Source organism: Tachypleus tridentatus, chromosome 2, assembly GCF_004210375.1.
Source record: "Tachypleus tridentatus isolate NWPU-2018 chromosome 2, ASM421037v1, whole genome shotgun sequence".
Classification (NCBI taxonomy): Eukaryota; Metazoa; Arthropoda; class Merostomata; order Xiphosura; family Limulidae; genus Tachypleus; species Tachypleus tridentatus.
In genome coordinates this window covers 61,410,618-61,434,164 of record NC_134826.1, presented here as the reverse complement: position 1 = coordinate 61,434,164, position 23,547 = coordinate 61,410,618, and the positions used below count along the sequence as shown (strand labels likewise).

The window sequence follows — 23,547 nt, the reverse complement described above, 5'->3', positions numbered from 1 at the left end:
TCCTTCAGTTAATTTTGACAAGTTTTGGGTTCAGCTGTCTGCAGTTAAGGATGGAAATGGCAAACAGAAGTATGACATTCTGTGTAGGGTTATGCTTGGAATTCTTACAATCTTCCATTCTAATGTTGACAGTGAAAGAATATTTAGTTTAATGACTAAAAACAAAAGCATGTTCAGACCAAACTTGAGCACCTCAGTTTTGAGCAGTATTATAACACACAAGATGTGTATGCAGTCAAATGGACAATGTTGTTATAACTTCTAACCATCCAGAGACATTCTCATGAAAGCAACAGCTGCAAATCTATTACAATAAGTGTCATAAACATGATATAAACTAGTCCTTACACAAATGCTTTTTCTGCTTACTGTTTGTGCATGTTCAATGTTGTTTTACCAGTATGTTTGTTACTCTGAACTAAATAAAATAAATAATTTCAAAATAATTTTTTTTATTTTTTTATTAAATACACAAAACACAGTCATAAATGAGCAATCTATAGCAGTAATGAATAATAATAGTTATAATAATAATATAATAATAAACAGCTTAGAGACATTGATCAGGTCTAGTAGCTGCAAATTATAAAGGGCTCTGTCTACAATCATTACACTCAATCAGTTGAAATAGTTGGCATCTTTGATAATGTCATTCACCTTCATGTATCAGTCCCCAGTTACAGTCTTGGCTTTCGACTTTGTTAGACTAAGAACTCTGATCAAGTCATTGAGGTCTCTTTGGCCGGGGTAGTATGGGTTTCTCTCACCAGCTGCACCTCTGAAATTGTAATCTGGATTTTCAACATCTACCTCCTCTTCTGAGGATGGCTGCTTTCTCTCTGGCAAAGTGGATACAGGGAGCTCAGGGCAGTGTAGCACCAGGGCAATGGATTTGGGAAGGTCCAGATACATGATAGCAGATGCATCCTTGCCAGCCTGAGGTTTGAAAGGGTCTACCGTGCAGAAGTAGCAATTGCTTGAGTGGTCAGTGGGTTCATGCCAAATTCTTGGAATAGCAAACTTCATGGCTCTTTTCCCCTCTGTACCATCCTGCAAAAGAGCAAAATAAAATTGTTATTATGAAGAATAGATTTATTTCATCCACAACTAATGTGTAAGAGGTTCATGCAAAATATTTTATATGTGATATTTTTCTATACTGTTGAAAATTAAAAATAAATATATTAAAAGATATTTAAATATTAAAAGGTCTAAAATTTGTATAATATAAAATCTTACTATTCAAGCAAGCAAAAATTGTCTGTCTTACCTTCTAGAGTTTTTTTGCATTGCTTGCAGGTAAAATGAGGTACCAGGGTTTGTCTTGATCCCCAACAGGCATGCAGAAATATGCCTTGTAGGCTTCACACATTTTTGCAGATGCTATCACAGAGTAATTTTTTGCTCTTGTCTTGATAAATTGGCCACGTACATAGCAGAATGAGTCTGGAGAATGCTTGCAGCTTTTTGATGCCATCTCTGATAAAATCAGATAAGATTATATGTTCACTCAGGCAGCTAGAATTAAACTGAAGTGGTGAGTGGTGAACTCCTGTATATATATTACTATGGAAAGTTCTAGAAAATTCTCTATCAGTTACTCAGTGCTGAATCTACCTGAAATGTTCTGGAGAATGGGTAAATTTGAAAATTTCATTACCCAGGACACAAAAGCAAAGTGTGAAGAGAAAAATAGGTTTTTCCATTTACTTAAGGCATAAGTAATTGGGAAATAACACTTTCTGCCCAGGAACAAGAAAAAGTAAAAATTTTGTTATATGGTGTTATCGTCCAGTTGGGTACGTTTTTGATCATTAAAAGAAAGGATAAACACCATCATCAGATGGGTGTGATTCTGTTTTCTGATGTGAGTAGTATTATACAAGCTTACCACATATTTCCTATCCCCTTAATTGATTTTTTTCTCTCTTATTTCCTTGCATGTGGAATCTTTTGTGATTAATATAAAGAAAAGTCTGTCTATGGAACAACTAAGTTCCTCTTATCTCAATTACACATGGGAGTGGGGCAGTCAACTAGAACATTTCTGCTCTCTCTGGTAGGAATAACTGCCATAACTTAGCACTTTTCTGTGAATTCCCGTCACACCAAATATGTTTTTCAGTCATGAGGACATTTTAGTGTGACCAAAAGCTTTGCGTGAAATTCAAACAAACCAAACGTTCTAGCAAGTTTGGTGATGCCTGAGGAACATAACACCCCTTACTTTGAGAGGATGATTATCAGTAACATAGTCGGGATGTGCATCATGAGAAATATACCACTATTGATTTCTCTACAATAATGCTACGTTTTTTTCAGGATGGAACAAGTGTTAAACAACCATCTTACTTATGAGAGCTGACTTACTATATAGATAATTCAAAATAACCACATTTTCTTGTGATACAAATGTAACGTAACTACTGAGAATTTAGCCTAATTCAACCTTGTGTATCTCACTCTTTAATAAAGATACAATACAAATACTTGTCTTTCACTCAGATTTTTGGTTGTTATCAGTAAAGGTTATTTAACTGTGTGCAGCATGATGTCCAGTATCCTCCTGTGTGTGAAACTCAATCAAATTTAGGGAAACTTAATGCACTTTTTTGGCAAATCTCAAGACATCCTGCAATTTCTACCTGATTACTGTATAGAAAATTAATGTATCTAAGAACACCACAGTAATAAGATTAAACTAAAAGTAATGGCACGTTTATGCTACAGATTACATGTCAATGTTTGTCACCATATGATTCTTTCAGTCTCTGTAAATACCAGTGGATCTCTCCTTGGGTAATGAATCTTTATTCAAATAAGAATTATTTGACAAGTTCTGCATTTGAATGTTAGACGTATTACACATATTACTTCTCAACTTATCTCTGCTGTTAGTCTCACCTGTTTCAAATGTATCTTGTAACTAAAAGTAATCTTAGTGTAAGAATGATGTTAATCAGCATAAAGTGGAGCTATTTGCCTTTCTGTAATGAGATTCATTATACTTTTTTTTCAAACCTCATCGTGTTGCTATTGCATTTTGAGAATCTGTCATGAAACATGTATTTCTTACATTTTCTCATAGGTATCATTGATAAAATCTACATTTGTCTGCTCATTACAAATTTTGTATTGCTTGAAATTTTAATACCAGTATTTTCTCTATTAAAATCATCTCGACATCTGTGAAATTGTATATATATGTTATCTTACTTAGTTTCAGCACTTTGATTTCTTCAGATACAATTTATCCAGATATGATCCCAGAACCAGACTACAGTGACTCTGAAGGAGATAAAGATCGGAAAGCCCATCCATCCCATTCAAGAAGAGCTAGATCAACAGGTGGGACTCACTATAATGAAGAAGGCTTGATTCTGCCCAAGAAGCCTCCTAATCCTTGTCTTGAATCATCTGAGAGACAAAATCTTCATAGGGAACTCCTTTTCAACCAAAGAACGTAAGAATTCCACTCCTACTTTGACTGTAGATAATTAGTTACATGTTCAATAAGGCAGTAATTTTAATAAAAATGAACAAACTGTTGCATATCATTCACCAATTAGATCTCAGTTACGGAGGCTATATGTGTAGCATCCACAAATGGTCTTCAGGAGATTTTCTCATTTGATGAATGGTGAGCATTTTGTTTTGTGTTTAATCCATGTTGTGAAGAAAATGAAAACCATGAAGACTGTAATGATTTTTAAGTAAGAAATACTTGTTTTTACTTAAGTTATGAAGCAAACTATACAGACACAATAAATTAAGTCCAAACATCTATATGGCATGTAGGATAAGAGAATCTAAATATGAAGATGTATTAACATACCTACTCACTAATTATCAACATATTAATATGTTACCACTTATACTTGTTCTACATAATTATCATGTAGAAATCTACTACATTAATTTTCAATGGATAGTAAGTTTGTTGAGACATTCTTAATTTTCTGAATAATTTGGTTTATTTCATTTAACTTTGTATGATGTAACAAAATAAAGGTTGTTATAATTTTGACATTGAAACATAGTCCACTTATGCCTCATGGTAGCTCGATCAGCAGTAGTCTGAGAATTTATAATGCTAGGAATTCCTTTTCATACTTAAGATGGGCAGAGTACAGGCAGCCCATTGTGTAGCTTTATGATTAATAATAAAATTTGTTTGTTTTGAATTTCATGCAAAGCTATACTAGGGCTATCTGCACTAGCCGTCCCTAATTTAGCAGTGTAAGACTTGAGGGAAGGCAGCTAGTCATCACCACCCACCACCAACTCATGGACTACTCGTTTACTGTCACATTATAATGCTCCCAAGGCTGAAAGGGCGAACGTGTTTGGTGTGACAGAGATTCGAACCCACAACCCTCAGATTACGAGTGGAGTACCTTAACCACGTGGCCATGCCAGGCCTGCAGCTTTATGATTAATAACAAACAAACAGATGGTCTACTTATATTTTCCTCTAGCAATTTCATAAATATTTTAACTCTTGTTTCATATTAAATTGTGTTTTTATGCTAATTTATCATTTAAGTAGTATTAATAATATTGTTTATAGAAAGAAATATTGCATAAATTTACAAATCTGAAATTCTTTTAAATCTTTTGTATGCAGAGCAATTCTTTAAAAATATTATATATTTTTATATGGTTAAAGTGTGTACTATAAAATAATGGTATATACTTAAGCTAGATTGCCAATCCATCCACTGCATATATGTTGCACATATATTATTGTATTACCTGAAAAGAGTTGCACGCACCTTCCAAATGAAAAATGTATGCAGAGGACCACATGGTGTTGAATTCATGGAGACAAGTTACATAACTACCACTTTAACCAATACCATTTGCAAACTCTCTTTGTTGACCTGAAGGTTACCTAAGAAGGTCAAAATGTTGTTCTGTACTTTATTTTAATACCCACACCAGCAGTCTTGAGAATACATTGACTAATATTAACATGGTAGCCACATTAGAGGAGCATTTTGTTTTCACCAATTCTTTGGTCTGATTATGCCCTTTTTTTATTTAAAAAGCATTTTAACTAAAATGTTTAATTACAAATATGGGTGTGTCAATTTTATATTGTAATCTAAGCTGGTCAAAATCAACATTATCAAACATTCTCTCAAATTAGCTATGCTGGCTTAGTTTAATTAATAAAATTTGGACAAAAAGCAATCAGACATCTTAAATGGGATTATTACCTACAGAGATTGAACTTGCATGTTAATAACCATTAACATGTTAAAACGTTTTATACTATATTTCAGCTAGAACTACTAGTAATTAATCCAAATTATGGTTTTTACTGTAGTAACTAATCCTGTAAGGCTACCTGTTACAAATATTTGAACTACTTTGAAGTTTTTAATAACATGGCAACTCTATACAAGTGCCAGACTGTATAATAGTGTCTAAAGTATTTAACTAAGTCAGTACAGTACTTTTACAAGCTTCACTTAAGCCATAGACATAAGTTTGTCATAGGGTTGTATTGTGTTTTTAAAAACATTCTCAGTGTCACATTCTTGGATACCATGCATGGTACTTGACGTATATAACAAAGGTGCATCTCATAATTTTCATAACAATTTATCAAATTCTTAATTTGAGAAACATTCTCTTAATTATGCACTTATTCTGTTAAATTCCAAATAGACAGAATATCCAGTTTTAAATTTATCATTTTTTTTCTAATTAAACTATTAGATTTTGATTACATGTATTTGTTTACATTTTCTTTATAGGGGAAAGAATGTACTAAACCAGAAAACAGAACTACAGAAGGTTTTGGCGAAATTTAAAGACGAGCAAAAGAAAAAAGCAGTAGAAGAAGAGAAACAGAATAAACGTACAGCCTTAGAGAAGAAGTTGGAAGAACAAGCCAGCAAGATCAAACAAGTGAGATCTCGGGTTGCTTTAAATTCGTTAAATTGTGTTAGCAAAATATTTAGGCATGTAAATATTAAAATGATACAAGTAAAACTTCTGGCTTAAGCTACAAAGTCAGACAGGTAAGGAACTAAGATTAATTTCAGAAAATAACAAAAGAGGACCACACACACAGAGGAACCAAAGTAGTGACTCAGTCAAGTTAGTAAAAGAAAATTACAGTATTGAGAGCAATGAAAAAAGAATTAAAAAGATCAGTACTGTGGACTCTTATTTACACCAAGAGAAATTATCTGAATTATCTACCTAAATTAAAAACACATCCTACAAGTTTTGTACTCCTGGAGTCAAATGTACAAGTTTTCAGTTTTACAAAAGCAGACTGAAGGACTGAAAATTTGTTTCCAAAACAATGATTAATGTACTTCAGGAAAAAAAAAACATTTCTGTCAAAACATGATACAGCAGGAAAAGCACATTTTAAAACTAAGCTCTTGGTAAAATGTGATAATAATTTCCTTATTTTTAAATTCAAAATGTCTCTTCTGCTTCAATTTTGTGAACCTAAAATAAATAAAAGCACTTTTCAGCCTTTATTATTTTTGTGTTATTCTTGTTTGATGGCTTGCTATTTTTATTTTACTTAGTTATATAAATTCCACTTAATGTGCATGCATTACACATGACAATAATATTAACAAGTCAGGTTTCAATTGTTGTATTTTTTTCAGTTATCAGTTTGCATTTGTATATATGATGCAAGCCAAAATGTTGAGTTTGAATAAAATATTTTTATTTATTTTTTTACCATAAAGATAGCAAACATGCAAAGGTTATTTTTTCCATAATTACACCATACCATACATACATTTATCAACTCTTTTACAACACTGTAACAGACACACTACACTCTAACTGGTGCTTGCATTGGATACCTGGTGGATGAAAGCAGGGAGTTGCTTAGGTTTTATAATTAGCATCAAGGTCATGGAGGTATTTTTATATTTTTTTATTTAATTAAATAAACACTTTCAACTTACCTGCAATCTCCACTACATATGCCAGACAGACTGGGAACCAGGTTCACATACTAGAGCAAAAATATAAAAACATAATACATAAAAAATATGGCTAAGTTAGAAAATAATCAAATTCAAAAATTCTTAAAGGTTGTGATATACCAATGAAAAACCAAGTTTGGCTTTTAATTGTCTAACTGGGATTTGTATTCTTTTAAATGTGATTTTTGCATCACATATAGAGCACCTGAACTTGTTTGAGAACTGAAAATCTATCCTAACTATTCAATGTCATATCATAATTTGAATATATTTTTTGCTTTTCCTTATTTCCTTTATCAAGTTTTATGTATTTATGGGACATATTCTTGACAGTAGGTGTCTGTAACTTCTTGGAGATATATTTCAACAATAAACATACAGTTCACATGTTTTTAAAATAATATATTAAAGTCAAATGTATATACAAATATTCATTATACTATTGTTTATCACAGTTTTATCCAACTTTAAATAACTTTTTCTTTTTTTCATCAAAGTCCACTCAGAATGTTTCAGTTAATTTAGAACACAATTTGGCAAGATGAATTATTTATCTTGTTCTGTTCTTACAATACAGTCTGTGATAATTTCACTTTAAAATCACCATTATAATTGTAGCATACCACAGTTGTATCAAAAGGTTTAAATAATTGTCTATTTTTCATCATAGTGCATATAGGCTGGTCCACTTACTTAAGACAATGTATAATAATACAACAGTCACTAGTTTGTAACTATTGAACTACACAACCTATGATTCACAAACACTTGCACTATATAAACTACCTAAATCATAACACTTGCATTAAACTAAAACTGACACAATCTTGTACATTTAACTTTTTTATTTGATCACCTTTATCATGTATTATTTTTGTAATAATATGTGTTTTACGAATAAATCATAATTTTTCTATTTTCTTGCTGATTTGTTAAAAATTCTGTTCTAAATAACTTAAATATCCTCATGAAGCAATATCAGCCTTAAAAATATCTTGGTATCATAACCAGATTTAGATGTGATTTGGGAAAAATAAATATATAGTATATTGTCATGGTTGCTTTCACACACGTGTGTAAAAAGTATTGCAGATAATTATAGAAACATGCAAGCAGTCTACATGCACGAGCTATAAACAATAAGTGATGGAAAATTTATTAATGGTACAAAAAATTATTGCAGAAAATGTACAAAATAAAAACAAGTTGTATGGTGCATTAGTAGTCTGTATGCAAGTCCTTTGATTTACATGGAACATTACATCTAGCTTTCATGCCACCATACAGTTTGTCAATGCATGATAAATATAAATTGTTCCAAATGTCCTGCATTATCTTCTACAATTCAATCAAGCTGTTTAGTTGTCCAAATAAAAACGTTTTGGTTTTTGCAGAAAACCACATAGTCTTAATATTCATACTAGGACTTTGTGTAAGCCATGTTAAGGCTGAGAGTGTTCCATCACCTCATTACTTTCAAAAGATGTATCGCTACATTTACTGTATGACTTGTTGGAAGATGAGTCATACCTGAGGGAATATTGTAATGAATGAGAATGTCCCTGTCAGCAGTCAGGTTAACATTAGTTTTGTGTAGATCACTGATACTGTTGGCGGAGAACAATTCAAACTTGCATTTACCTGTAAAGAACATATATGTACCTGTACTCATTCTACAGTTTGTGATACAATATGCTGTTGAAAGTTGTGTTTCGTTTGTCTTCTCAGCAGCAGTTTACAAAGAGCTACAAATCCACTGAGACCACTTTGTGTTAATGTTTATCTTATTGTCATTGAGGTAACTTTTATACGACTTACAGCAAGATCTATACTCAACCATCAGTTATCACGTCAAGAATACAACCAGAAATAATTAACATCACTTTTGGAGAATTTTAAAATTTTAATGTACTATTTCAACTGATGTTATTTACAGAGTCAGTTGTGTACACTCTCTCCAGTCTTTCTTACAGCTTTTACTGAAACGTAGTATTGTTGAAATTGTATTTGTGGAGTATCCATGACAAGATAAGACTTCTATATGCATCTCTTGGAAGCCATAACTGCATCACACAACTATTACTGGGAATAGTATTAATGCCTGTACTTTTATAAGTATTATATTGGTGTGGTACTTTCTGACTGACTGACTGAATGACAACCAGTTACAAAGTAAATTATCATTGTGTAAACAAACTATGTGTAGTCTTTTTTGCATGACAAAGGGTGGCATTCCTGTATTATTTGTCAGTTATAAATATTTTCTTCACCATTTCCATAATTACTTGAAATACTAGTTCTTGTGCCCTTTCACACAACTAAATAAGACAATGGCTGGTCAGAACAAGATTATAATACTGAGTTATGATGTGTGTTAATGATTTATTGTAACCTTATAATCCTGTTTAATAACTTATTTTCACCTCTGCAATTAGCTTTAGATAATGTCTTGATATATACTGTGTATAATTGGTAAGTTTTTCATAATTTTGTATTTTTAAACTTTTCAAGTGTCATAAAGTTACTACTGTATTAAATAGATTAAAACGTCAAAGAATAAAGTATGGAAGGACATTTAATGCATTTTATTACTTCTCATATTTCAAGAATTTGTTTTGTGAATAAATTTTTACAATTTCAATTGCTTATAGAAAGGCCTGTTGAAGTCTTAGTTCTAAAAAGGAGAAAAGTGTTATCACGTTTACTCTTATTTGGGATTTTTTTTTTCAGTATGAAGATGAGAATGAAGAGAAGCCACAGAAGAAGGATGATTCAGAATTTTTAAAAGTTCACGCCAAAGTTCGCTCACAGATGATATCTTAGGGGGTTGTTGGTCGATCACTCGTGTAAATAAGAAAACAACATGACAGTCATAAGTAATAATATTGTTCAACTGGAGTTGTATAGACCTAGAATCCAGTAAAGAATAGGGTGGATTAATGGAAGTTGATATAATATGTTAGTTTATTTAAGTACAGTGGATATTTTGAAGTCACTCTCATTACAAAAATATAGCTTGGGATGAGGAATGCCACTATTCACCTTCACACTAACGTGTTAACCAAAACAGGCTTTAGAGCTGCTTGAGTATTGCAGAAAGCCTATGGTGTATTACGGCAATCAAACAATGTATATGAACATTTATAAATCATCTAGTGTTCATGGTTACGTATCAAATGCTTTATTTTTATGTGAGGAAGAATACACAAACATGTTAATTATAAAAATAGTGACATTTTTTCATTTTTTATGGACTTTTTAAGAAAGGTTTTGAAGTAATAAATAGTGTTGAGACATGCATAATTATCATCTTCAATAATCTAATAAGAGTTAAACAACTGTGTAAATTAGCCATGCTCATTTTATCAAAGTGCAAGTTTCTTTCTAACTGATTTTTTACCATTCTGTCTACTGAAGTCAGCTTATAATTTTCTGATTTACATTGTATAAAACAACCAGGATAATACAATACTGTATTTTGTTTGTATCTTTACAGCATAAGGATGGTATTTATGTATTTGTCGAGTTTTCACTGCATTAGATATTCAAATTATGCTTTGATGGCATTTTATCACACAACGTATCTATGCTAACCTACAAGTCATAGAACATAACCACTTCAGAGCCTAGTCTTTATGCAACACGATCATGATAGATACGTGACATTCAGCCTCAGTATAACATCATGGATTTGGAGGATTACTTGTACCTAAAGGTACATATATAAATTTACACAATGAAGATTCAATTTCCTTTAAACTTAACAACTTAAGTAAAATACTTGTGTACATGCACAAGAAAATAGCTGTTTTATTGGTCCATTTTCCTGTGTGATAAAGAATTTGTAGAATCTGGTAGCTCTCTATATTTTCTTTAGATATTGAGGTAAGAATGATATTTAATATATTTTACACAGATAAATTTGTATCATTGTTACACTTAGCCTCTAAGAGAATAAAATAACAAATCAGCTGTGTAGAAAAAAGTTCAAAATTAGACCTAGCTCAGGAACTCAATAATTAAAATATCTTTACTGCTTAATAATGTAAGTATTAGCATATATGTGTGTGATAGGGTTTTTGTTAATATTCTGCTGCATCTCACGATAAATGTTCATGTCTGAACTCTTCAGTGTTGGGTAATCACCTCTAGCCTTACCAGCGCATTTTATATCTGTTCACACAATCCATTCTTTTTTATATTTTAAAATAGGCACACTATGCAAACTACACCATAAAGGTATTTAATAGTTTAAAATTGATGTAAAATTACTTATAATATTTTATTATTATGAATAAAAATGATATAAGAATGTTGTTTCACTAAAATGTGTTCCAAGCAAGTAGTCAGGAAATATTTTATTATAACTTAAAGCAACAGAGTATTATATAATTAATCCATCAAAATTACCTATTTTCCAGTATTGTTGTGCTATTATGACATTTATTATAAAATATTTTATTGATATATTCTTGCACTGTGTTAATAACTAGTACTAGTGTAATGTGTCATTTTGTATTTGTAAACATGAAAAATAATCACCCTTTCACCTCCCACAAAATTCTGTTGTATTGTATTTTATGATGTTAACCAGTTCTAAATGTGATAAACAATGTAAGGAGAAAAACTGTACATATAGTATTATACCTTATAAACACTGGCTTGTTAGTTGAAATAAAAATGGTTATCTCCAAGATGCATTTTTTGTAGATCATATTTCAAAATTCAAATAATTTTCACTCCGTCCACATATATCTTAATTTAGAAGTTTGTTTAGATAAGATAGCAACTCGTACAATATTTCAGAGACATATGCAAGTTAGTGTCTTTGCTCTTATTTTTGAAGCTATGCTAACACACCATAACTTATCATGGACAACAAAGAACCAGTTGGTCTTTCAAGAATGCCCCTGCACACCCAGACCTTAAGAAAAAAAATGTAAAGATATGAACCTAACTTTTATTACTCAATAAATTGTCTATTCCTCTTTTAAACTCATGTAAGATGCCAACCTCCACTTTACTATCAAAAACAATTCCATAAGGTAATTACCCAGTTACAAAAATATTTCTTATCTGGAGCTTAGCCTGTATTTTATAAATTTTGAACTTGTGTCCTCTCATCCTATTGGCTTCAGAATCATCTCTTATGCTTCATACATGAAAAAAACAAGCAGATCTTATTTATATCTCATAATAATTCTTCCATTCGTAAAGCCTTCATGAACCCTTTTAAATAAGTTTATCTCTTCTAAAAAACAATAATCACATAGTCATTAATTATTTTACTTCACTGTTTAATTTAACTGCCACTACCATTAAGGGCAAAGATAATCCATGATTGTAATGTTAATGATATCTGTGTAACACATTTTAATAGTTGTATAGTAAGACAAATAATTTATTTTGAAAAATCAAACTGACAATAGTTGAATAAGCTCATGTTTACTTATTTTACAAAACTGAACTTTAAGAGCAGGAAATAAAACTATTTGTTACTCTTAATTTTGGATTTATTTACTCTTAAAACGGATAAATTTGGGGAATCTCGAGGAAGTATATTTAGAAGATATGCTTGAGGCAGTAAACTCACTTGTGAAACATGAAATTCTAGTTACATGTTTAAAAAGTACTTTTAATTTAATTATATTTAATTAGTAAAAAATGCAATATATCATTATTCAAATAAATACCCTTATTGAGGGACAACAGTTGAACCCTGATCAGTTCCACAAATATGAGTTAAAGGATAAATGTTTAACAGATTAAGATGTCAGTTTCAAGCTGTATTAGTGACATGTATAGGTTGTTATTGCTCTTTTTGTTATATATTTTTCATGTTTTTAGCAAAGATTAAGAGATAGTACTAAAGATCTAGTTAAGAAGTATGCATGTTAATTAATAATGTTTTATTGCTGATGCCCTTTGGCTTCATTAAAGAAAATAAGTTGCATTCCAGAAACACCAAGGATACAGTGTCAATTATAGTTATTCAGTTTCACAGAAACTATTTATCAGTTTTAGTACTTTAATAAAATATCTTTAAAATTCACATGGGCACATGCATTATCAACACTCTCAAGCCATATGTTAGATTTATATAAAATACCAATATCAATTTTAAAATAAAATGGTAGTGTGACAGCCCAAATAAATACTAGTACACTTTATTCACAGGCATTTTGTATCCTATGAAACAAAAGAACAATTTTATAACTCAACATCTCTAACCAGTGGTAGGCCCACAAGGAAACTGATAATTCACTACTCCATTGTATGCCATCTCACACTTACTATATATGCAACTATGGTAAAATAAAATAAAATTAATAGTAAATAAATTACAATGTGTTATTTAATCATATAAGGTGAAAGAAAACGTGATGGAAAGGTTAATAAATCACTAGTTTCACAAAACCATTTTATATGTTTATCAAATAATCTAGAACAAAAGGTATAATCCAAAGTTTTTATCTAAGTGGAAGAGCTACATTTAAAAAACCAACGACTTTAACATGGATGCTGTATAAAGTTCCACTATTATTATTCAACTGTTTATTTTACCTCTGAGATTTAAAGCAGCGAAACTTACAATATAATAGCTTTTGTGACATAACTAAATAACAGAAAATATATTAAGTAGCATTTTTTGTAGTTTTGTCAAACCTCACTAATTTACCTTGTTGCTAGGCTAAGAAATATATTTTAGATAAATAAAAATTGAAACAAAAACAAAAAGGTGCATTTCTTGGTTAGAAACATCTCACTTTCTACCTACAAATGTACAGGGTGACCCAAATTGTTTTCCTACTTTTAAATCTATTAATTAAACATCCTAAAGAAATACAACCATGCAATTTTCAACATCTTGTATCTCAACTCAGGCAGTTTCTATTGACATGTCAGTAGCTTTTTATGTGTGTAATATTAGTGGCTCTCAGTCGGTGGCTGCAGTACAGTGGGCATGGCCAGGTGGTTAAGGCGCTCGACTTGTCGTATTCTGAATGTCTCGGGTTCGAATCCCTGTTGCACCAAACATGCTCGCCTCTTTCAGTCGTGGGAGCATTATAATGTTATGGTCAATTCCACTATTCATTGGTTAAAGAGTTGGCAATGGGTGGTGATGATGAGCTGCCTTCCCTCTAGTCTTACACTGTTAAAATAGGGAAGGCTAGCACAGATAGCCCTCGAGTAGCTTTGCACAAAATTCAAAAAACAAACAATGTATATCCATAGATATTAAATTTTAAAGTAATGATAATTTTTGACTATCCTGTATTATTAACATCGCTAAAATTTAGTTATTGTGAAGGTAATAACACTATGTAACAAATTTTTTACTTTTTCTTGTTTTTCCTGGGCAGAAAGTGTTATTTCTAATAGCTTATGCCTAAAGTAAATGGAAAAGACCTATTTTTCTTCAAGCTTTGTTTTCATGAGCTGGGAACATAAGGAAAACACGATGGGAAACTATATTTGGGAGCTGATACGTGAAAGTGATTTACGTTACAGTCGCAAATCTTGAAAAACTACTCACTTTTTAACATAGCAAATTGGTTAATTTCTAAATTTCATTATTCAGGTCACAAAAGCAAAGTTCAAAGAGAATAATGGCCATTTTCTGTACTTTTACAACATAAGTAATTAAGAAATAACACATACTATCCAGGAAGAAAATTTGTGTTACATAGTGTAATCAACGTTGAAGATTAGCATGATATGTTTATGAAAGAATATTACACAAAAGAAAATAGGACAAAAAATGCCTCTTTTAACTAAAGGTGTAAACCCCATTTATGTGCAACTTTATGTAATAGAACTAGGTAAAGAAAAGAATTAAGTTAAACATAGCCAGAAAGATAATTAGCCCTGAGTTGTGTTCAACGTCAAAGAGTTCTGGTTTCTAAGTCTGCATGCATACTGCTGTGTCACTGAGGCCAAATAAAGTCTTCAAATGTTTCTAGATCTTTATTAGACTGCTGTAACCAAAGAGCTCTAAAGAATTTTTCCAGCCACAACGAGATCCAGCATGGCCAGGTGGGTTAAGGTGTTGATTCGAAATCTGAGGGTCGCTGGTTCGAATCCCCATTGCACCAAACATGCTTGCCCTTTCAGCTGTGAGGACATTATAATGTGACAGCCAATCCCACTATTCATTGGTAAAAGAGTAGCCCAAGAGTTCACGGTGATGACTAGTTGCCTCACCTCTCATCTTACACTGCTAAATTAGGGACGGCTAGCGTAGATAGCCCTCATGTATCATTGCACGAAATTCAAAAACAACAGCCAAACCATATGTGAAGAATTCAGAACACCCAATAAAAATGCACGATTATCACAACAATAAGCTCAATGTTGTGCATAACTGATTTTCTATTTAAAAATACATAAACAGTACACAAAATATTATGATTGAATGATGATAAAGGAAGGCTTGTAATTGATAATTATAAAATAACTAGACTAAATTCTGCTTTATTTCAGTTTTTTTACTAATGAAGGTTAAGCAGTATTCCTCATCTTGACAGACTGAAGTTAGGTCAAACAAGATGACCACATTAATTGTGGTAAAGCTGGTTAAGAAAAAAATTAGAGTTTAAAAAATAATAAAACTTCTGAGCCAAATAATATTACCCCAAGGGTTTTGAAGGAAGTTGAGAATTAGATATGTGATCCACTTGCTATTACTTTTTGTCAGTTCTTGAATAGTGCACTGGTGTCAAAGAATTGGAAGTTAGCTAATGTCACTCCTCTTCTCAAGTGAAATAATAAAAATTCTCAGCAACTGTAGAGTCATTAGTCTTACATCAGTTTTTGGTAAGTCTGCTGAAAGATGCTTTGCAAACTTATTTAACAAAGCTTAGAATTTTCTCAGATAGTCAACATAATTTCACTAAGGAAAAGTCTTGCATCACAAACCTCTTGATATTATTTGAAAAGGTTACAGTTTATGTAAATTAAGTTAAGAGTGTAGATTTGGTGTATCTGGACTTTCAGAAAGCATTTGACAAAGTGACACATAAAAGACTTGTAAAAAAATATCTATATAGGTATGGGGGATATGCTAACAAGTTCGATAGACAAAATCAGAGGGTTGTTACAAATGTAGTTTAGTCAAAGTGGATTCATTCACAAGTGGGATACTTCAGAGCTCAGTCTTAGAACTTTTGTTGTTGTTTTTCATTAACATAAATGACATAGATGAAGAAATAGTCAATAAATTACATTTGCTGATGATGTCAAGGTCTCAAGTGTTGCTGGCTGTGAAGAAGATGTTGCTGCTTTACAAAAGGATTTAGATCATTTTACAAGTTGAACAAATATATGGCAGATATGTTTTATTTATAATAAATGCAAGATAATGCACGTAGGATTTATCATAATTTGAATTATAAGTATAATTTGGATGGATATAATCTTAATAGTATCACGAAAGAAAGAGATCTCAACGTAATGGCTGATCAATCTCTGAAGACATAAAAGCATTGTGGTGTTGCTAGTGGTAGAGAAAATAGAATTTTAAGTTGTATCCACAGAAATATTGAATACAAGTTAACAGAGGTAATAATTTCATTGTGTAGATCAATGGTTAGGCCATATTTAGAGTAGTGTTCATTTTTGGGCTCATTACCTTAAGAACATTCAAATGCTGGAAAGGGTCCAGACGATGGTTACTAGAATAATATCTGGGATGGAAATGTTTTCTCTTAAAAGAAGAAAAGTTGGAGGAGTTTAAGACTGTAAAGGGGTTTTATAGTGTTGATGTATCATCATTTTTCATACTTAACAAAGAGAATAGTAGAATTAGGGGACACAAATATAAACCTTGGTAAAGTAGGAGTCATCTTCAACAAAAACAGTGTTATTTGTCTGATACGTGGGTTGGCCTCTAGAATTGGGTGCCTTTGGATGATGTGGAAGCAGCAACTTTAAAAAAGTTTAAGAGAAAGCTTGACAACTATATAAAAAATAAGGGCTTGCTTTGAGATTTTTTCAATTAATTTATTTACTTGTTTTAGTTTAGAGGGCAGGACAGCCAAGATAGAGTAGTCTCTTGATGTTCCAAAATTATCATATTACTACAAAGGGGTTAACATATACGTGATTCAGATCAATCTGAATATATCCCATGGAATGGCTAGAGTAAGAAAAATTGCTTGCATACTCATTTGCAGAAACTGAAAAGAACACTTAAAGGTTCAGACATCTAACAGTCTTAAACAACAATTTTGCCATGAGAATCCTGTAAAGGCCCAACCTTCGTTCTAATATTTTACTTACCTTTAACATAGTTTTAAAAAATCTTGCTGTTAATTTTAATATTATCAGACAAGCATTTCTCATATGCCCTTTCCAAACCAATTCCTTAATTTCCTATAATTGTGCAGATCTTCCATTCTGTCTGTCAGTTTAAACCTTTTAAACTGAATTTCTTATTTATTTCTTTGGCAAGTTGATTAGGTTTGACCTTCTCTGTTATTCCATTTCCTCTTTGAATGAATATGTCTATCTTGAATTAAAAACAGTTTATTTTTTGAACTTTTCCAACTCTATTCTGTATCATCTTTGACTCATTATTCTAATTAACTTTAGATAATTTTTCTTTCAAAAGTCTCAGATTTGGAAAATTAGTAACTGAAATTTCATTTCATTTTATCACAACACAAAATAAATCATAAAGCCTAATTATGCACTGATCACTCTTCAACTGTTATAACCATATTCTCACTGGTGGTTAAAAATATACTTAAGTTGCATCTGCTCAAGATGAGGAAAGATATTTAGGCATGGCTATTACAAAATACCTACAACTTTCCAGACAATGAACTACAATTAGTAATATGTTAGACAGTATTTTAGGTTGTAAACAAAGAAACAGAGGACAGGTTAAAGGAGGTTGATGGTTCACTACCAGTCATTGGTTAGACCTCATTTGGAATACTGTGTTCAGTTTTCACCACCTTATTTAAGTAAGGATGTAGAATTGTTGGAGAGTGTTCACAGAAGAAACTAATGAAATGGTTTCAGATTTACAAAGGTTATCATAAGAGATAAACTGAAATCTTTAGACATGTTTTCACTGAAGAAAAGTTCTTGGAGTACATGATTAAGAGTTTTAAGATTTTAGAGCACTGAAATCCATAAAATGATATTATGTTTTAATAAAAACGCTTTAGATTATAAAACAAAAAGACATAATTCAAAATATAAAATTGAAGACTCATGTTCAATTTAGGCAGTATTACTTTACCAATAGTCTTGTTAAGCTATGAAATAGTATGATTTGAGATGTGATAAGAACTGAGAAATTGAAAGTATTTAAGAAAAGAAAGGACAAGTAATTTAAAGATTTAAATTAGTTTTAAGAAAATTAGTTTCTGTATTTAATTTGTAGTAGTTTATTAGCAAAAAAATGGGATACCCTAACTAGACCATAAGGTTCCCTTTATTGCCCTGAAAATAAAAAAAAATTTAATAGAGAATAATAAAAAGCTATTTGATTGTAGTTCCTCAAACTTTCACTGTATAGCATATTTATATAAATTACTACATTTCCCTTGTGTTAATAAGCTACACTGATTGGCTGGATACTTAAAAAGTGAATTTCACGAGTTTTTTTTTTCTTTTTCATTATTTCTACAGTAATGAGACAAAATTTTCATATGAAAAAATAAAAGTCATTCAACACAAAAAAAGTTTCTGTATTTAATTTGTAGTAGTTTATTAGCAAAAAAATGGGATACCCTAACTAGACCATAAGGTTCCCTTTATTGCCCTGAAAATAAAAAAAAATTTAATAGAGAATAATAAAAAGCTATTTGATTGTAGCTCCTCAAACTTTCACTGTATAGCATATTTATATAAATTACTACATTTCCCTTGTGTTAATAAGCTACACTGATTGGCTGGATACTTAAAAAGTGAATTTCACGAGTTTTTTTTTTCTTTTTCATTATTTCTACAGTAATGAGACAAAATTTTCATATGAAAAAATAAAAGTCATTCAACACAAAAAATATATTTATGGTTTCATTTATAGTACTGTTAATACATTTCATAGTCAAATACGTATCTTCAGCTTTCTTTTTAATATAAGTTACAAGTTTAGTTTTTTCCAAATGCCATACATTAAATAAAAATATTTATCCAAAACTCTTATTGGCTACAGTTACATTTCTTAAGTGTAAAAGCTCATATGATGGAATTTTATATTTTTCCAGTTTTTTTTTTAAGACAATAAGTATGTGTTAACCGATAGTCATTCATTTCTTTAAATGGGTTCTGTTTTGGGCTGAAGTTGTTAATATAAATAAATAAAAAACTTTATTCCACTACCTTTCTATTTTGGCCTGTTAAAACAAAGTTTAACTATAAAAGTCATACATCAATTGTAAGTAATAAAAATATGAAACACCGGTACAGGCATATTCCATGAAATCTCTCTTTTTAAAACATAATTTAAAACTAAAAGAAAAAGACTGTACTTGTAAATTAAAGATAAAATATCATATTTCCTGTTAATGAAGACACACACAAAGTATTTTAAACTTAAAAATAACTTCTCTTATGAGGTAGCAATTTTTACTTATGATTTTGTTCATCATTTATATACACATTTCTTTCTATCATTTAGTTCAGCAATATTTTTGCTGCTTCTTATTATATTTTAAAAATTGAATGAGTATTTTTTTGTGTTAAGATATTTCCATAGCAGTGACATATAATAAACTATTGATATATGACTAACTACATAAAACAACTGTTAAGACATGAAATTAGATGAACAGAAGAGAGAAAGGTTAAGTTGGAAATTTGTAAAACTGTGATATGCAAGATATTTGATTTATTTAAAGATATTATTATGAGTGATTGCTTGACCTTTCATTAGCAATTTAATATTATTTACTTGATAAAAGTTTAATGTTATTTACTTTATGTGATGTTAATGGACTACACTTTTCTTCTTCAGGTTCTTTTCTCTTGATGAACTGTTATTTTACTATCATTTTGTGATTTTAATATTAACAATGCTACTTTTTTGTATTTTATTAAAATTAGTGTTATTAAATGAGTTGTTTATTTATAAAGTCCTGGCTAAGCACTCTTTCATTAGTGTCTATTAATTTGTAAAACTTGCACTGTGTTTAATAAAGTAGATACATAGCAAGATCATTAAACTTAAGTCAGGAAACTAGATAATATTTCAGCATACTCAAAATTTATTTTAACTATGTTTTAGTGAGTGTTTTGCATTTTAATCAGTTATTTTAAAAGAACTTCCTAATTTTTTAACAATTTATTCAATCAAATCATAGACATTTCTAATGGCTCAGGTGATAAGTGAAACATCACTACTCTTAACAGGTTTATATGATTGTATTTACTTAACACAGCCTGTATATATATATATATATATATATATATATATATAACACTGATTAACCTTTGATGTGATTTGTGCTACTAACTATAAAATATCAAACATCTAAATGTTTCAGTCATGACTTACTTATCATAATAATGATTCTAACATTTATAAAGATATTGTTTAAATATGTTGGTGCATTCTTCTCTCTCTGAAATACTGGACGGAAGCTAAAGTAACACATGTTGGTGCAAATAAAATATCAACAACAGAATATTGCTCATCAAAATTCACCGTTTGTTCTGTTCAACCATATATTTTAGTTGATCTGTAATCCACTCCACACCCTCCTGTAAACCTTCACCTGTAAGAGCATTGCTTGCACAAATATGCCACGATTTAGATTTCAAATTATCTAGCCCCAAAGCTTGGCTCACTTTTACACTACTTAAGGCTTCTCTCAGATCCATTTTATTTGCAAAAAATAAAACTGGAATATTACGTTCCTTAATGTCTTTATGTTGGAGCATCATGTCTAACTCATCCTTAGCAACTATAAGTCTCAGGCTGTCGCTGCTGTCAACAACAAATATAATACCATTAACATCGCGATAATAATGCTCCCATAAATTTCTGTACCTACCCTGCCCAGACATATCAAACGCTATGAAGCCTAAACTTTTCACCTTGAACTTCTCAACAGTGAATCCAACTGTTGGCACAATGTCAATGGTTTTATCCTCCTCTGCTTTAAAATGATTTATAATGGTACTTTTTCCACTGTTATCTAGACCAACGACCAAAATGCTTGCTTCTTTCCTTTTAAATCCTAGTAACGAAGCAAGTTTACTAAATAATCCCATGACTTTTTGTTTTAATTAAATAACTATCTGATGTGCAGAAACCTTATATGAGTGTACTCTCAATAATTTTATCAATTATGAAACACTTATAATAATACGAATATCTCAATTCTACCTATACGTATAAAAATTAAGATACGATCCGAAACAACCACTACTTTTACGCCCTCTAGAACTATTACCAAAACTCATAATTAGTCAAAAATTTCATCTCGCGCCTTCATTAAAGCTGTGTTTGTCATATTATAGACGGTCTTATGAGCCTTGGCAAAAGGTTAATTTGTTTAGTGCGATTTGTTATAAATTTCGCGCAAAGCAAAACGAGGGCTATCTGCCTAAGCCGTCCTTAATTTAGCGATGATAGGCAAAAGAGAGAAAGTAGCCAATTATCACCATCAATGCGAACTCTTGGGCTATTCTTTTACGAAAAATAGAAGGATTGACTGAACATTATAAAACCACCACGAATACAAGGAAGAGCAAGTTTGATTTAAAGGAGATTCAAGTCCGCGACCCAAGCGTCTTAACTACCTGGCCATATCAGGCATTAAGTTAAAGGCCTCGTTGGCTTTGGATACAATAGATTTAGAGAATTAATATAGTAATACATACTGTTATATTATTTTACTAAAAGGTAAAAAATTTTTATAGCAAATACCGGTATAGACATGAATTGTCAAGATACTAGTCCATTGATGGTAAGTGGAAAGACTTACAGACTGAAAACAAATGAAACGCTTCTAGGGCAAAATGATATTTAATTCGGAATTTTACAGGAAGTCAAACACCTATTATTCGAGCGTCTGTCGTTCAGCTTTTTTACATCAATAGGCAGTGTACAGGTAATTAAGAATTGGATAATTTGTTTTTTTTTTAAATTTCACGTAAAGCTACACGAAGGCTATCTGTGCCAGTCGTCACTAATTTAGCAGTGTAAAACTAGATGAAAGGCAACGAGTCATCACTGCTAATGAATAGTGAGATGAGCCGTCATGTTAAAACGCCCCCACTGCTCAAATGGCGAGCATGTTTAGTATGACAAGGATACCAACCTGCGACTTTCAGATTATGAGTCAAGTGTCTTAACCACCTGGCCATGTCAGGCCTGGGAAATTTGTCACGGTATCAACAAAACTCCACTACAAACAAAAACAGTTTGTTAAAATATAGCAACATAATTCCCAAATAAAATTTTCAAAAACTGTAGAATACCAATTTTATAACGACTTCCAAAAAACAACAAGTAAACTCGTGCCTAGCCAGAATTAGATACAAAAGTAAATCGAAACAAAAACAACTTACCCCTAAGTATTATTAATTTCAATAAATATTAAAGGAATTAGGAAAAAGAACCATAAGAAGAAAATCTTAATTCACACAATGTTCTGAAATTAAACCACTTCTCAATAGCAATAGTAATATCGAGCAATGCTTACTAATAATTCTTTTTAATTATATCTTATGAATTAAATAGTTCTCGAAATTAAGAATAGTTTCTTATTAAGTGGTTAGACCATAAAGTTACAAATTGCTTTTGCAGTCCTTAATTTTAAAGAGTAAGGAGGTGAATGGATGATAATAGTCTCCTCGAAAATTATAAGCTGATTAGTCTTCATTATGTAATGAAAAAGCTTTAGAGGTTAGCCTGACTACAGACTTACAACGCTAAAATCCAGAGTCGAATTACTCGCGGTAGATAGAGCAATGAGCACAATGTGGATTTGCTCTCAAACAAACCAAGTCAATTTCTAGACGGTCTAATGACAGAAACTTTGCAAAACCATGTTATCAATAATGTAAATCAACATGGCTTCACCAAAGGAAAGCCTTGCCTTACTACTGTGTTATCTTTTTCGATAGGGCCTGGCATAACCAGATAGCTAGGGTGGTCAATTCTGAGTCTGAGGGTCGCGGGTTCGAATTCCAGTCACACCAAACATGCATGCCCTTTCAGCCATGGGGGTGTTATAATGTAACAGTCAACCTCACTATTCGTTGGTAAAATAGTAACCCAACAGTTAGCGGTGGGTGGTGATGACAAGCTGCTTCCCCTCTGGTCTTGCACTGCTAAATTAGGGACGACTAGCGCAGATAGCTCTCGTGTAGCTTTGCGCGAAATTAAAAAACAAACAAACTTTTTTGACAAGGTTGTCAATCCATATCTGTACGAAGAAAAGGGTGTGGGATTTGACATATTCAGATTTTCAAACAGCTTTCAGTAAGGTGCCACGTGAAACGATATCGAAGAAAAATCACATTGATGTTGGAGTAAGAATAGTTAATTCGGTTGTACAGTGGTTTTTCCCTTACGACATCAAAATAATGATCTGTTGCTAGAAGTAAAATT

The 23,547-nt window shown here is 31.3% G+C and overlaps 2 protein-coding genes across 3 annotated transcripts in view; one reads left to right on the top strand and one right to left on the bottom strand.

Annotated features, from left to right (window-relative positions):
• The window catches only part of LOC143243955 (uncharacterized), a 137,864-nt gene extending 126,196 nt beyond the window's left edge, over positions 1–11,668 (top strand). Inside the window, exons 5-7 of one of the 2 annotated variants that reach the window (XM_076487825.1) lie at positions 3,259–3,463; positions 5,766–5,919; positions 9,702–11,668. In XM_076487825.1, coding sequence (XP_076343940.1) covers positions 3,259–3,463; positions 5,766–5,919; positions 9,702–9,794 — 452 coding nt within the window. In that variant the 3' untranslated portion in view covers positions 9,795–11,668. Of the gene's footprint in view, positions 1–3,243; positions 3,464–5,765; positions 5,920–9,701 lie in introns of both variants that reach the window. The other variant, XM_076487824.1, reaches the window with a different exon arrangement.
• A 7,309-nt stretch (positions 11,669–18,977) lies between these two features.
• Positions 18,978–21,373, bottom strand: Arl6 (ADP ribosylation factor-like 6). The gene has a single exon (XM_076487823.1). The coding sequence runs from the start codon at positions 21,198–21,200 to the stop codon at positions 20,628–20,630; it is 573 nt and encodes a 190-aa protein (XP_076343938.1). The 5' UTR covers positions 21,201–21,373; the 3' UTR covers positions 18,978–20,627.
• Positions 21,374–23,547: the final 2,174 nt, after the last annotated feature.

Bases quoted from the DNA above. Each gene is read 5' to 3' on its own strand.
- Arl6 (XM_076487823.1), bottom strand. From the start codon at position 21,200: ATGGGATTATTTAGTAAACTTGCTTCGTTACTAGGATTTAAAAGGAAA.